Here is a 16,436-nt window from a genome sequence, read left to right as displayed (position 1 = left end):
GTGCACAAATTTTTGTGCACTGGGCCTCTAGTCCTATATAATAAAAGGGTAATATGCAAATCGACCGAATGGCGGAACGACCGGTCGCTATGATGCACACTGACCACCAGGAGACAGACGCTCAATGCAGGAGCTGTCCCCAGGCTGCAGGCCCCGATCGCCCAATGGTGAACAGGGAACTGGGGCTGGGTGGTCACGGACGCGGGCGACGCCAGGCCAAGGCCCTGCCCTGCTGGTTGCCCCACACACACAGGGCAACTGGCAGGGGCAATGGGAGGGCGGGGGGACTGGGCTGGCTAGCGGGCAGAAACGGCCAACCTCTCTGTCTCTCCCCCCAGCGGGCAGGGCACCAGGGGTGGGTGGCGGTGGGGGACGGGGCTGGCTGTGGGCAGCAGGGGAAGATGACCCCGATGGCAGGCCAGGCCTAGGGACCATACCATGCACGAATTTCATGCACTGGGCCTCTAGTAAAGTAAATAACAGTTATGGGCCAGTCTAAGTTAACCATCCCCTGGGTTCTTAGGAACCAAGATCCTCAGGATGGAAGCATATAAAGATATAAACAGCAAAGGTTAAGTAAAATTTCTGAAGCTCTAAATTTGAATTGAAAGAATCAATATAAACTCCTGAGGTTTCACTGAAAACGGCAGCCACATACATGTATACATGAGTGTACACATGATGTACACGCACATATCATCCCTGTAGCTCTATCCACAGGAAAAGCCCAAAAGTCATGAAACAACATGGAGAAAGGACATCCAGACAATGAAGAGGCCCAGCTGAAAGCATCTTAGACAGCACTTTGAATTGAAAACCTTGGTATGAATTCATGAGGATTCTATCTTTTTTTAAAAAACATTATTTTAATGTTCTTACTGATTTCAGAGAGAAGAAGGGAGAGGGAGATAGAAACATCAATGATGAGAGAGAATCATTGATTGGCTGCCTCCTTACACCCCCTACTGGGGATTGAGCCTGCAACCCAGGCATGTGCCCTGACCAGGAATTGAACCGGGACCTCCTGGTTCATGGGTTGACGCTCAACTACTGAGTATACCTGCCTGGCAAAGATTCTATCACAGCAATATATACAGTAAAAAGCATTTATGTGTGTGCGCATATTCATGTATGAAGAAATGGAGCTGTGCCTGTGTACACAGAACACCAGGAACAGTGACCAACCCCATGGTAGTCAGAGTGCACCAGTGCCTATACAATGGTATTGAAAAGCTGTTTCCCACTAAAGAAACCAAGACACTAAGAGAAGTGGATATTGCAGGTCTGCTGGGGCTGGGTGATACCCTACATAGAAAGCTACTGAGGACCTCAGGTCATAGCTAAAGGACGTAGTGACCTAGGATGGGCAAGGTGACTGGAACATCACATGCAGAGCTTGCCTTTCCTGTAGGGGCTATAAAACTCAGGCACCAGAAGCATGTACTTATAAAAATACTCCAATCCTATCTAATAAAAGAGAAACATGGTAATTAGCGTACGACCGCTACCCTTCCCATTGGCTAATCAGGGTGGTATGCAAATTAGCTGCCAGCGAAGATGGCGGCCGGCAGGCAGGCAGCTTGAAACTAACATGAGGCTTGCTTGCTTCAGTGACGGAGGAAACCAACGTTCCCCCCCCGCCCCCCTCCGCCTTGCCAGCCTCTGAGCCTGCAGTTTGAAACATTATAACAAATACAGAAGCTAAACAAAACCCCAGAAACCTGCTTTCAGCGAGCCAGAATCTCAGAGCCGGAGTTATACATTGTTTTGATTATAGAACCCAAACAAACCAGATACCTGCTTTCAGCAGCGGAAGCCTCAGAGCTGGAGGCAGAGCTAAAGCTGGCCCAGAATGAAAAAAAGAAAAAGAAAAAAAGGAGCAGTTGGAAGCTTCAGCCCTAAGCCCCTCACCCAGACTGGAGAGGCACCCCAGTGGGGACCCCCACCCTGAAGGGTGTGTGACCAGCTGCAAACACCATCATCCCCTCACCCAGGCTGGCCAGGCACCCCACTGGGGACCCCCACCCTGATCCAAGACACCTTTCAGGGCAACCCAGCCAGCCCCACCCATGCACCAGGCCTCTCTCCTATATAGTAAAAGGGTAACATGCCTCCCAGCACTGGGATCAGCGGAGCCGCGAGGCCTCCCAGCACCAGGATCAGTGGAGCCGCGAGGCCTCCTGGCACCGGGATCAGCATGACAGGGGGGGAGCGCCCAAACCCCCTGATCCCCCTGCGGCTCTGTGTGTGACAGGGTACGGTGCTCCAACCCCCTGATCGGCCCTGCTCTGTGTGTGATAGGGGGCGGTGGCCCAACTCCCCTATCGGCCCTACTCTGTGAGTGACATGGGGGAGCTCCTCAACTCCCTGATGGGCCCTGTTCTGTGCGTGACCGGGGGGAGCTCCCCAACCTCCTGATCGACCCTGCTCAGTGCGTGACAGGGTACGGAGCCCCAACCCCCCTGATGGGCCCTACTCTGGGCGTGACAGGGGGTGGTGCCGCAACCTCCCTATCGACCCTGCCTTGAGTGTGACAGGGGGTGGTACCCCAACCCCCAATTGGCCCTACCCTGAGCATGACCTGAGGGTGGCATCTCAACCTCCCGATCCGCCCTGCTCTGTGCATGACAGGAGGCGGCGCTCCAACTCCCCAATCGGCCCTGCTCTGAGCCCGACCAGGGGCTGCACCTAGGGATTGGGCCTGCCCTCTGCCACCCGGGAGCAGGCCTAAGCCAACAGGGCGTTATCTCCCGAGGGGTCCCAGACTGCGAGAGGGCACAGGCCATGCTGAGGAACCCTCCCTTCCCCCCGAGTGCACAGATTTCTGTGCACCGGGCCTCTAGTAAATAAATAAAAAGAAATGATGGGTTGAGCACATCTTCATTCTGCAATCCCTAGTGAATGAATGGTCTAGTTCAGTGGTTGGCAAACTGTGACTCGTGAGCCACATGCAGCTCTTTTGCCCCTTGAGTGTGGCCACGAAGTTTCAATTGCACTGTACGTGTGCACCCACACATGGTATTTTGTACAAGAGCCACACTCAAGTTACGAAAGCAGGCATCTGTGGGATAAACCCGAGAACGAGGCAGCACTCAGACCCAGCTACTGGCGTATGAGAAAGAGTAAGCAGAGCCGCACGGAGTGTACGTGTACACTCAGCCGAATCCAGTCTGTCATGGAATGCCTGGGCTGTGCTTCCAAGAGTAAGTGAAAGACAAGAAAGGGAGAGAGACTGAAACAGTAACCAAAGAAAATGAACAAAACTCTACTGTGCCTAGGGACAACACACAAGAGTAAAACCACAGAGAACAGGTCTGGGTCACGATTATTTTGGGTGGAGGGAGGAGGGAGGATTTGGGATAAGGAGTGAGGGGCTCTCAGTATGGCTGGTGATGAAATTCATCACATAGTGATGGCACATGAGTATTTGCCTTATAACTAATTAAGCTACACATCTGTTTTGTGCAGTTTTTGAGAATTTAGTGGACTGTTAAAGTAGAATTCCCTTATGCTGGGTCACAAATTCACTGTATGCACTAACTTCTATTAATTAACTGGTAGCCTGCATTTTCTAATGTTTTCTGACTTACCTAAGAAAGTTCTCAAGGTATGTTTTATATTAGTGTATAAGCAACGTGTGGACAGCCCCTACTACCAGCTCGGGAAAGGCCCTGTCATCCACTAAGGAGGACAAGAAAACCACAAGGGCCATTTTCACAGAAGAGCTCTGGGCTGGAGCCACAGGAAGGCTGTGGCCCCTCTCCTAGACCGGCTGAGAGGCTGAGGGTGCTTTTGGCTCAAAATGCACCTGTGTGAAGGCAGAGGCCGACCGAGCCAAGCCCCACCCCTTGCTAGATGCTGTGCTGCAAAGGGGCTGCCTGCGTCCCACCCTCAGGAAAGAGACTCGCTCTGTACTTGATTTGTTTGATGTATTTCATTGAAACAAGTGGCCAAGGTGCTAAGATCACCTGGTAAAGAGAGTTTTATTTTCTGTTGGCCAATTAAGTTTCTAATATGGGTTATTAATATATTAGTCACAAGAGTGCACACCTTTTTTTTAAAATCCTTGAATCCTCACAGGAGGTTATTTTTCCATTGATTTTTAGAGAGTAGAAAGGAGGGGGAAAGACAGAGAGAAACATCGATGTGAGAGAGACACAGATTAGTTGCCTCCCTCATGTGCCCTGATCAGGACCAGGGACTGAGATTGCAACCGAGGTACATGCCCTTGACCACAATCGAACCCAGGACCCTTGAGTCCGAGGGACGACATTCTATCCACTGAGCCAAACCGGCCAGGGCAAGTGTGCACTCCTCTTAATGTTTGCATGAATGGCATCGGAATAAACTGTACACTGTGATTAAATACCATAATTCAAGAAGTGGGACGACATACTACAGTGTTAAAGCTGCCTGGTATCATTCTCAAGAGGAATTTCACCAGGATCCAGATCCTATCATCCAAAGTGGAAGCATGTTGCAGTCTTTCCTGAAGACAAACACGTGACCTGTTTCCTCTTGGGATTATCCTTTAAGCAGCACAGCATTCAGCAAGGGGTGGGATGAGAAGTTAGGATGGTCCAGGAGAAGGAGAAAAAGAGACCTCCTGTCCCAGCACCGACAGTAAGGATTTCCTTTTTAAATCCTAAATGCTATTTACCTAATAATGTTTCCTAATATAAACACCATTAAGGGCCCTGGATTATTCTCTGTAAATCCCTACAAGCAGCTGTGCACCTGAGTACAAACCAAATTGAAATGATTTGAGGGACTTACAGGGGTGAGCACCACATGCCACCATTAAGTTAGATGTTCCATAGAAGGAGCCCAACAACACCCGGCCCCTCAGGATACCGGCACTAAAACATTAGCCTGGAAGACAGGCATTAGGGAGGAATCAGCACCAGCATTATGTCGTGTTATTACCTGAATCGCACCCTGGTTTTTGTAACCTCTGCCATAGTATCTCCCACCTCTTCCAAATGTTCTGATCACGGGGGTGGAAATAACTCCTCTTGGACGCCTGAAGAATAAATAGGACAAAAGCAGAAAGCCTTGAATCTGTTACAAACAACACTTAAACCATTTAAAATAATATCAAATGGATTTAAAGGTGTCTAATCTTATGCTATAGGAAGCACTGAGTTTATTAAATCATGGACATGCCAAAGATTGATTCCAAGGAATAAATCTTATTTTTCTTGGTTCATATCCAATGCATGCAATTTGAAAAAATAATACGTTTCAAACATACTACTGTTTTAAACATTTATAAATGGCTAACTGAATAATGTATGGATAATCATTTGGCAAATAGTTACATAAAGGTATATATAATGCAATCCTATATAATCACTATGAATAATAAAGTGTATTTAATGATATAAAAATGTTTCTAGTAAACTGAAAAACAAATAAGAGGCTGTTTTTTAATTTCTATAAATACATGTTCATTGATCAGCACTTACCCTCTTGCGGGTCCTCCAACAGAAACGACCTGTAGGGGGAAAGGCCCTCGGCCCCCGCGGCCCCGTCTGCTCCCAGCCCAGTGGCCGACCACGGTGCCAGCTATTTCTAGCTTCCCTCCCTGAGAAGGTATAGGTTGGATTCCTACACAAAAAATAGATAAAAAACAAAAACCCTTTAAAATTCCAGGATTAAGAATGGCAAAGAAAAACGAAAAACAGGGAAACATTTTCCTTTCAGTTGTGGTTTATGTTTCGCACGAAGCCCTTCCACTTGCTTTGTGAAGGCTTCTTGTGGACTATCTAAGTTACATTGTTTGATCTTAATGGTGTAACTGTTGTTACAAATACACCTGACAGTAAGACAAATGTGTTGGCTACTCAAAGGACCCATGATAACGAAATAGGCTACAACTGAGGAGTGCAAGACCGAACTGCATTCCATCAAGTGCTGCCCTGGCTGCAGATGGCACGGCTTCTATCTATTATCTTCTTTTTGGATAATTACTGCAAAGTTTACTACTTTAACCAAACATTATGGAAATTAATCAGTAAACAGAGCCTGTTATTTTTTATTGGATTGTTAAATTAGAATTCCCTTATGCTGGGTCACAAATTCACTGTATGCACTTCTATTAATTATTGGTAGCCTGCATATTCTAAGGTTTTCTGACTTACCTAAGAACATTCTTAAATAATTAACTGTTAGCAAAATTTCTGATAAAAACAAAATAAACCAGGACCTCAAGCATCTTATTTTCTGGAAGATGGAATGGACTGTAATAAGCTCTCATCATCCAGGTTTTGGTCATGTGATTTAGCAGCCAGGCAGTGCTGTACAGCAAAATATATGATAAACCTTACATTTTCTACTAGCCACATTACAAAAATACAAAGAAATATATGAAATCAGTATTAATAATATCTATTTTACCTCAATATATCTAAAATAATATTTCAACATGTAATCAATATAAAAAACTATTAATGAGATAATTTGCTTTGTTTTTTCCATATTAAGTCTTTAAAGTACATTTTTCACTTAGAACACAGCTCAAGTGCTTGAGAGCCACAGGTGGCCAGTGACTCTACACTGGACAGTGCAGATCTGAGTTCCAGACACAATTTGGAGAAGTTAGGAGGCAGGCTCTTCTTGTCATTTCACCCTAAGGTTCCCCTGGCCCCCATGATCCCCCGACTGCAGGCTAGCAGGAGATTCCAGTCCAGGGCCATGAGGAGCAGAAGCCAACTGTGTACCAGAGCACACCTCACTGTGTGCTGCATGGCACAGGGACAGGAAGGAAAAAAGCACCGACAGCCAGGAGAACCCAGGGGAGGCAGGAAAAGGGGCATGCAGGTCCAGTGCGGAGGGACAAATGCTCCTGTGGCCACACAGGGGGCTGCATTCATCTGTGAGAGTCTCACTGCTACACCAGAATTCTCTCACAAACTGCTGTAAGCACCCAAGTAATTGAGCTGGAAAACATTCCTGGTTAAAATAGTGAGGCCTGCCTGTCCTCAAAGTTACTTAAAAATGTATGTGAATAACCCTCTAGTGTCGACTTGATGGCCAGGTTTAAATCTGCAGTCTCGAAAAGCAGGATTTGTGACAAAGCCCCCAGTCTCAGGCTTCATATTACAGCAAAATCACAAGACATGATTTCAAAACTAAATGTTAAGACCTTTTTCTCCCTTGTAAGCCCAATACAAATAAGAGAAGCAATGGGAATTTAAAACAAACAAACTCATTTACCAGTATATATCTAATATCAGATATTTCTTTTAAAATGTTTCAAACTGTATTAAATTTTTATGCCAGGAATTCTACTGTGGCCTTAGAATCTTCTATACATGCATAATCCTCTTTACCGAGATGGGCTGTTGGGGAATTAGGTAGGAAAGACACATCTCTGGGTATTATTGGGCAGCCGGTTCTATCACAAGAAGTGATGGTTAGAGGACTGGGTGCACACAAAATCTGTGTATAGACACATGATAGCCCAGAAGGAAGGCACGGATGGGCCACAGCAAAGCTGCTGCAGAGACCTGGGGGCAAACAGGAGCTGGGAGAGGAGCAGAAACAAATGCAGGGGGAGGGGCTCGTGGAAAGAATGTGCTGCTAGAGTCAGGACAGAAGAGGAGCCAGAGGAGCAGGGAAGCTGCTGGCGGGCAGAAGCTCTAGAAGGCATGGCATAATTACCGCCCTGCGACTTGCTAGTCCTGCTGCCGTCACTGCCTGAGAAGGCTCCACAGTGTCCTGCTGCCGTCGCCACGCGGAAGGCACGGTAGGCGCCTGTTGCTACAGTTTCCCCATAGGGGCCTCCAAAGCCACAGACTCCTGTGGGACCCGGGTGGAGAGAGACGGGAGAAGCTGTGAGGAACCAGGTTCAGGGGAGAGCCCCCGGTGGGTTTTCAGGCAGAACGACCCCCATTGCCTAGGTTTTGTTCTTACACCATCAATAGCCAACCCTCTTGTCAACACCAGAACACTGACATGTCACTCCCACCGACACTGAAGGAGCCTCCTGCACCCAGGCGCTATCTGGTGGCCCAGTCAGTATCCAGGAGGAGGCCTTAGTAGAGACCTCACAGGAGAAAAAAATCTTTAAAATCTCTTCACTGCAACAGCTTTCGTAGCTCTCTTTTTCCCCTTCCCAGAAACTCTTCTGGGATCCACTTGTTCCTTTCATAACTAAGCCTGCCAGTTAATTAGTGTCTCAACATGGCAAGATATGGCCCACGAAGGCCTGCAAGCTGTGAGCCTCTGTCTTCCCACACCAGCAGTCCTACCTGCAGAGGGGGACCTACTCACCTGCAAAGCCACGCCCTCGGCCCTGAGCTTGGGGGACAGGCCCGAAGTGCCTCGGGTACACAGAGGTGGGGTAGAAAGGCAGCGCCGAGGGCGGTGGGAAGGGCAGCGGGAGGCTCTGCCGGGAGAAGTTCAGCCCTTCCAGGATGCTCTGCCGCATCTTTTCTACCTTGGCAGCTTGCTCAGCCTGCAAGTCAAGCGCAGCATGTGAAAATGTGGCTTACAAGGCTCCAGCCGAATTAGAATGGACAGGGAGGAAGTGACATAGAGGCTGCTATACCATGTCTAGTTATTTATCTGTAAACAGTCTGCTCAGTAGTACTTGTTTGCAGAATGAAAACATGACTGCAAGAGCAAAATTGCAAAAAATAAATAAAAAATAAAATACCTCTTAAAACAAAAATGAATTTCTACTATCTGAGCAGATCCTCAGGTGAGAACCACTGACTCCAATAGCTATTAATGAAACTTTTAATTTGGGTCTCAAAATCAATACCTAAATCAAGACATCTCACCCAGTTTTCCTCTTTCCACCCATGCACCGCGGGGTAGATGATGTCTAGTTTACATCTTTAAAGTTGACTCTCCCCTCTGTAGTATTAGGTCAGGTATTCACTGCATTTCACAGAGAGTCAACAGTGGTACAGAGTGACAGATGCCTCCTCAGAGAAGCCTGGGGCTCTCTCTTCAGGACGGGACCTGACCTGTCTGAAAGACTGCCCGTGGAATGACTGTTGTATCATTTCATGTTCATTACACCATGGAAGACAACATAACCTACACAGATGTGGAATATACAACTTGCGTGTGTTAAATTCCATTGACTTCAGTGCTATAACTCAGCCCAAACAAAGCTCATTCAACAGCCAACAAATTCAACTGGAGTGTCTTGTGAACAACCAATCTTTAACCAGAATTTGAAAATGTGCTTACTTCATAGTAAACCAGACCTTAGAGATTGCATCTTTTATAGTCTAAGGTTTAAAGGCTTGAACTGAATATGAGCCTCTTTTAGGCAATGGGACCAAATAACCTGATAACCTACTTCACTTTATTTTTAAACCAGAATTAAAAAAACACACACACAAAAAAAACCCCAGTCAATCCTTACTATTCATGAGCTCCACACATCTGTGAATTCACCTACTTACTAAAATGTGCTTGCAATCCCAGATCAATGCAGAGCATTCCCATGGTCATTCACAGATGTGCAGAGTAGGGGACACTTTGGGTTTCAAGTTGAGGTTGAAGAAGAGGACACTCTGCCTTTTTGCTTCAGCTTTTATACTGTGAACCATGTCCTGTTCACCATCTACTTGGTGGTGTTTAAAATTATTGTGGGTGATTCTGTCTGACTTGGCCCCAAGCGCCAAGCGCTGAGTGCTATCGGGGCTCCTAAGTACCAGGCTGTGATATGCCTCATGGAGAAAATACATGTTGGATGAGCTTTGTTCATTTCAGGCTGAGTTATAGCGCTGCTGGACCTGAGTTCAATGTGAGTGAATTAACTATATATTCATTGAGATGTTTTTAAATAGAAACACTCATAAACAAGGTTATATGCTTATCAGTTGACAAAGATGTTGTCACTGGAGGAATAGAGGAACCTCGCCGTGCACTTCCCATATGAGGCGAGATTCACTATCTGCTAATTCAATGTTTGAGGCAAATTCATAGAACATAGTTATGGTGATTAATGAGAGTCTAATGTAAATGTGTATCCAGAGCTCAGCACGAACTGACATTAACTCACACATGGGCTGGACCCAATCTAAAACAGAATGTTGTCACCTGGGGTCATAAATTTGGTATAAAAGACAACTGATTAGACAGTGAGTGGTATTTCCCTCTGTTTGAAGGTGGACAGCTGTTCCTCCCCACCTCCACCAGACTGCGTTCCTGCAACTGACCTGACCATCACAGAGGTCGATGAGTGGCGTCTTTTCCCGGCTTGCTTTAAGGAGTTTGGACTGGAAGAGCTTCCCATCAAAATACATCCAGGGACAGCAGTGTTCCCAGGGCACGGGCTGGCCACATGCGTCGTTTGCAAACAGGGCCATGTCCACGCCACTCATGAAGAGAGCTGACAGCTGAATGCCTCGAGGGTCGAGGTTCTCAATCTTTAAATGGAAAAGAGTGATTTCTATGGAGTAAGAGTACTGCATTACCAAGTTGTCACAATGTCTGACTACAACTCTCACGGTTAACCAGGACACCCCTCAAAGAGACACCCTAAGCAAACCTGTTAATCAACACCATACAGTGACCTACCACTGGCCTGTTTCAACACAAAGACTTTTTATGTTAGTTAACATTTAAATTTAAGAGACTATTTTATAAACATACTGAAACATTTCAATTTGGACATGTGAAGCATTATACAAGTGTAAAATAATACTATGTTTAAGGCTGACACATGATAAAGTAACACATTATTAATAGTCTCCTTAGCAGTTAAGAAGCCCACAGTTCATTTATGAAATCAAACTTTTACACTTCAGATTCTATATACTGGTAGTGAATTAGCAGAAAGATTGTAAAAAGGAACATTCTAACAAGATTATGCATTTTTCAAATAGTTGTATTAAAATATTACTTGGTATAATTTCATTCTAAAACTTGTACTTTGTTTACATTATTTTATATGTTAATGTTTTAGATAGCAACTTATTAATGAGACTGTCAAAATGTTTTAGGAGAAATGGATAGCTTATAAATGAAAGAACACAACAACAAAACACTGTATCTGAACCATGCAGACTATCAGCATCTAGAGGCTGTCTCCCCTTCTTCTCACTGCGTCATTAGCGCTGGGAGCCCTCCTGTGCGCACACAGCTCTCTCCTAGCAGCTGCTGTGAGGGTGAGAAACACTGACAAATACAGTCAACTCTTGATTATCTGCCTGTGAAGGACCTAGTTTGTGGATTATCCGGGACTGAGTTTTAGCTGTCCTGGTTTCTGTCTTCCCACATGGATGGAGTCTAAAGAATGTCATCTTTACGGGTTTCAACCTAAACAATACCTAAATGTGCCAGGTAAACTGGCTTTTCAATAAAGAGAAAAAAGATCATTCTAGTGACAAATATTGATGAATTTATGAATATTTGCTGTTTTGTGCTATCAGTCCCCATTATTAGTTAATATTATGTTTCCCAACCATTTTTTAATTGAAATATATTTTTTATTTTATTTTTTTTAAATTTTAAGTCAATGCAGTTCAGAACTTCCTGAACCTGGAAGTCTCTCCACCCTGCTGACCACTGCTTCTCCCAAGCAATGCTGGAAAGGGGAACTAAACATGTTCAGTTGAGGACCGGTGGGGTTAGGGTGATGGAATTAGATGCATTTTTATGATTATGAGTAGAAAGTAGGAGCAGAGAGGGCGGATAGGAAGTGGAAACTCTGAGTCTCAAGGCAGTAACAGCGGGTTTCTCCTCCCTAAAAGCTGACATTGTGGGAAAGTGCCAAGGCAGCAACCTGGCCTCCTCTTTTCCTGCTGGCCACGGCCGCTGGGCCAGGTCAAAGCAGAGGGAAAGGCAACAATGTGCTGGTGCTGCTCGAAAGTTGCTGGCTACAAAAGCTAAGGCAGGTGCCAGCAGCAGCCTTCTGCGGAAGCACGATGCTGCTCCCATGTCTTTGTCACTGGTGGTGTTGGTCACACTGACAACAAACCCTTATTTGACTAATAAAGCTCAAAACCACTCTGGGCAGATGGTTATCTGAGTGCTGAGGCTAAGAAGGATGTGTGGAGCACAGAGGCACCCTAGTTAGAGAGAGCAATCTCCTTGTGAGCTGATGAGAGGAATGGAGAAGCCTACATTATCCACACACATTTCTTATTTTAAATAGCCTCACCATTAGTTGAGAAATTGTGTTTTTCTGGATTTAAAAAATCATTTTCAAGTCACTTAGTTTCAGTAATAACAACTACCAGTAATTTATCAGAGAAAAATTCTTAGAATAAAAGTTGTCTAAATAATGGGAATAAAATCTCAGTTGCTGTGTATATCTTGCCTATGGCAATTTTTAAATTACTTTCATAGCAGTTTATACTTCTGTTCTTAAGTGTTAATTATACAAAGAATACTATCTACTATTTATGGGGAACTTAATAAATTTGTATCAGACACTGCTCTAAGTATTTTTGCATGTATTGCCTCATTTACATCTCAACAATCATATGATGCAGGTGGCAGGTGCTGCTCTTAGTAATCCATTTAATAGATGAAGAAACTGAACCACAGGAGCTCAAGGTCACAATACTGGTAACTAACAGCACCAGAATCTCAACTCTTGACCACACGCTCCAATCTCAATTTCTTATACCAACCAGGATAAAATATTCAACATTATCCAAAGTTCCTCAACTTGAAAAATGTTGACAACATTTTCTGACTTTATAGGAAATACAGTATGGAATTTAATCTCTGCCCAATTAGGTCAAGAACCAAATTCCAGTAAAGTAACTTTGATTTCTAATTACTGGGCAGCAGACTCTTACTATGACTGCTCCTATTTACCTACATGTACAATAACTCATACACACACCACAGACGTGCTGCAGCCCATACGCTGCATTTACAGCTCTTCATTCTCTATCTTTATATTTTGCACTTGGCATGTGAAACTGTTAGAAGAATGTAAGACAATTATAGGGATGTCAAGAGCAAGGAGAAACTGGACAAAAACTGAAACCGTGCAAAGGTCCTTCTCCTCACCCTTTACCCGCCCCTCCTCCAAACAGTGCTGACTCTACCTTAGTGATTTCATCCACGCTGGTAACCTAGGAGAAGCACCTAATATACCAAAAAAAGTGAGGGGGTAATCATGGCCCCAGGGCCTCAATGAGCCACACAGAACACTCAAATGTTTAGGATGCAGGGGGTGGACAGAGCACAGACCAGATGAAACTCTTATAAAGTCATTTTAACTAATAGTTTCAACATATTTCCTGACCCAACCTCCCACCAGAAAAGCCAACCAGAGGCCAAATTGTCAAAATTAGGTCTTTTCTTTCTCTTTTCCTGTTTATTCTCAAAGCACATAGATAGAAGTGGAAGAGAAACAGGGTCTGGCAATCCACAAACTGGATACTGGCCCTTAAAACACCACCAAATATCAAGAGTTGACTATATCCTACACAGTGAAATGGCTTTTTATAGGAAAGCACTGTCACTGACTTTGATATATCAAAACAACTTTTAATGATTAAACAAAAAAGAAGTTTTAAAATTTACTGTTCTATCACTGAATTTTAGGACCCTCTCTCAGCTCTACATTGGAATTTTTGTAGCATTTAAATAATCATTATTCCTATCAGTTCTCAATCTGATAGCTGAGGGTATCTTCAATCTTAAAAAACCAATTACCTCTACCCCCAAGGACAGCTATTGTTTTTCCTTCTGGTTCTTTCAAAATCTATGCTACTCATGAACGGAGTGCCAACGTTCAGGCTGCCTTGGTGAAGGGAACACAGACCTCTAGATCAGAAGAGTCAAAGGGACAGGGTGGGCCTGAAGCACCTGCCCTTTCTAACACAGCTCTAGAAACCTAGCTTTAGATGAAGAACCAGGAGAAAACCATGAAAGCACTAAGACTTCAAAAGAACCAAAATGAAAGCTTAGAGTGTGACTGTCTTTCAAAAGTTATATCCTATGTGTTGATCCAAAAATGAAAAGGATATGGGAGAAAAGATGAACTTTGAGTAAAAGCAACTTGATGGTGAATAAGGCTTGGTGGGCATACCTGATACCTGGCGGTCTGATTTTCAGAACTGGGATGTCAATACTGATGTAATAATCTAAATAAGAGAAACAGGAAGTAGAGGTAGAGGGATGGCACCACACTCTAGTAAAAGTATTTACAACACCCCTGAGCAGTCTGGTGATGAAGATGGTGGTGGGGGCACCACACTCTAGGACACAGGAGGTAGAGCCTGTGCTTAGTACCAGCCTCTCAGGGGACACCCGGCCAAATATTCTAGAACAAAAACTTAAATTCAAAACCATTAGAAATAATTTCTGTCTAACAAACAAACAGCTTAATCTACAAAGTAAAGAATACAATTTGAGGTAGATTCTCCTAAGTTTGTTATCTTATTTAGCTTGTTTCAAAGTCATCAGAAGCCTAAGGTGACCACAATGACATAGGATCCCCACAGTCAAGGGTCACTCAACACCAAATTACTGAATTTAACTCAATAATTTAGGGAAACCAGAAATTTATTGAGCCCCAACTGTAGAACACTAAAAATCTATAAAGTGAGCCTAAAACTTCTCGGTAGGGATAGAACGCCTTCATAAAGAATGGCTAAAAGATCTAAAAGTGAAGGCGATTTCATAAAAAGAGATTACTTGATTACAAATCAAATTTTGTAAAACAAACAAATAAATAAATAACCAACAGCAAAGAAAAAAAACAACAAAACCCTATGAATTAAAAAGAAAAGGCAGATTCACTAATTTAGCTAACTCTGAAAAGTCTTGAACTTTCTAAAATTTAATGTAGAAATTAGAAAGCAAGTATAGCCATGCGAACACAGCAACTAATAAAAGTGCACTAAAAAGATAAGCACACTGAAAAATCAGGTGACTACGTGGAGAAAACTAATATTATTAAAACAAAGAATAAAAGGAATTACTAGAAGGGAAAATTAAAAGGAATATGATGTTAAATGCTGGCTAAAAGGGCACAGGAATGATGATATAACGTTGTTCTTCAAGTGTTTTTTTAAAAGGGATTTACAATACTAGGAGGACAAAGACTATGGTTTTTGTTTTGTTTTTAGAGAAAACGAATGTTGTAATTAGGAACAACAGAACGAAATAAGAAAAAGATCCTGGCCAGATGTTAGGAAATTCTTAGGACCAAGCCCTCCCTCCCAGGGTTTGGGATCCCCACCTGAAATAAAAGGCAAGTTCATTTCATGATATGAAAACAAGAATAAAACACCCATTGGTATACAAGGGAAAAAATCGGACAAAAGCAGACGTGACCATTTCAGTAGCTGGGAAGGAAATTCCCTTTGCCCTGAAGGCTCTCGAGTTCTCTTCCTGAGCATTACTAGTTTGATGTACTCAGCTGCCAGGTGAGGTGAGCTGTCCCTTGACTCCAGAGCAAGGCTCCAGGATGAGGAAGGAAGTGTCAGTTACCTTGAGCTCCTGCAGCTGATCAGGCTCGTAGAGTTTGGGGGACAATGCCTGAGCCAGGAAGGCATCCAGCTCCTGACGACGCAGTATCCGTGCTCCAGGCCACTGCACCATATACCTGCAGGGTGGACAGAGAGGGCCCGCAATTAGGATGCAGCGGTCCCCAGGCACATGCATGACCTGGTGTTCGGGTGACATAAGCAAAGGAGGCTTCTACAGCTTTCTTACCCAGCTTTCCTATTTTCAGTGATGATGCCATTTACAAAACCCAATCATCACCTAGCCAATCATCATTCTAGAGTAATTGAAAATGACACTAAATTTATACATACTGCAAACTAGCTGGTTGGTAATTTTTGATATACTTCACTTTTGTGAAGTATTTAAATCCTGAAAACACATAATATGTACCAAATTTACATTATGATTTATCTATTTAATTAAAAGATACCCAGGAGGCAAACCTAGGTCTAAATAAGACAGATGAACCTCTTGATGAAGTGTCTCGTGAACCATCTGCACAAGAGGATCCAGCAGTGGCCGGTGAATGGACAGGGACGAAGTGGAAAGGAAGACCAGGACGAGAATTAAAACTGCAGTCTTCAGAATGCACGCCTACAGTCCCCGAGCACAGATTTACTGGGGGCTACCCTGATATGAGCAGCTGACGGGAAAGCAATTTCTAAATAGACAACTTCCATTTGCCTAAGAACCACCAGGTGTCCACATTACCTTTTTTCCAACCAATCCTCTTCCCCTTATTCACCTTGCAGTGCAGATCCCCGTTTGTGGTGAGAGCCTGAGGGGCTAACCACTAAGAACTTGGTCATAAGTCCTATTCAAGTCCAACAGTTTCTAATTCTCTGCATCCAGCAAACTTAAAGGATGACCTAATCAAGTTGCCAGCTGATCACTAAAAATAACTTCTGGTGATAGACCCCTATGTCATCTCTGCATGACACGCCTCACAAAGCTCTTTTTAATCCCATCTGCTGGGGAAGTTTTCTTGGGCT

General features: G+C 44.1%; 1 protein-coding gene across 2 annotated transcripts in view; it reads right to left on the bottom strand.

Moving 5' to 3' along the window:
- The window catches only part of FAM120A (family with sequence similarity 120A), a 112,174-nt gene that overhangs the window by 8,378 nt on the left and 87,360 nt on the right, over positions 1 to 16,436 (bottom strand). The window contains exons 12-17 of one of the 2 annotated variants that reach the window (XM_006754437.2): positions 15,427 to 15,541; positions 10,185 to 10,394; positions 8,278 to 8,461; positions 7,666 to 7,803; positions 5,469 to 5,610; positions 4,927 to 5,023 (exon numbers count right to left, since the gene is read on the bottom strand). In XM_006754437.2, the coding sequence (XP_006754500.1) occupies positions 4,927 to 5,023; positions 5,469 to 5,610; positions 7,666 to 7,803; positions 8,278 to 8,461; positions 10,185 to 10,394; positions 15,427 to 15,541 (886 nt within the window). The remainder of the gene's footprint in view (positions 1 to 4,926; positions 5,024 to 5,468; positions 5,611 to 7,665; positions 7,804 to 8,277; positions 8,462 to 10,184; positions 10,395 to 15,426; positions 15,542 to 16,436) is intronic. The other variant, XM_006754438.2, reaches the window with a different exon arrangement.

The sequence above is a fragment of the Myotis davidii genome, unplaced genomic scaffold (assembly GCF_000327345.1).
Source record: "Myotis davidii unplaced genomic scaffold, ASM32734v1 scaffold353, whole genome shotgun sequence".
NCBI classification, from domain to species: domain Eukaryota; kingdom Metazoa; phylum Chordata; class Mammalia; order Chiroptera; family Vespertilionidae; genus Myotis; species Myotis davidii.
Note: the sequence above shows the minus strand (reverse complement) of the source record. Positions and strands in the feature narration are given on the sequence as shown.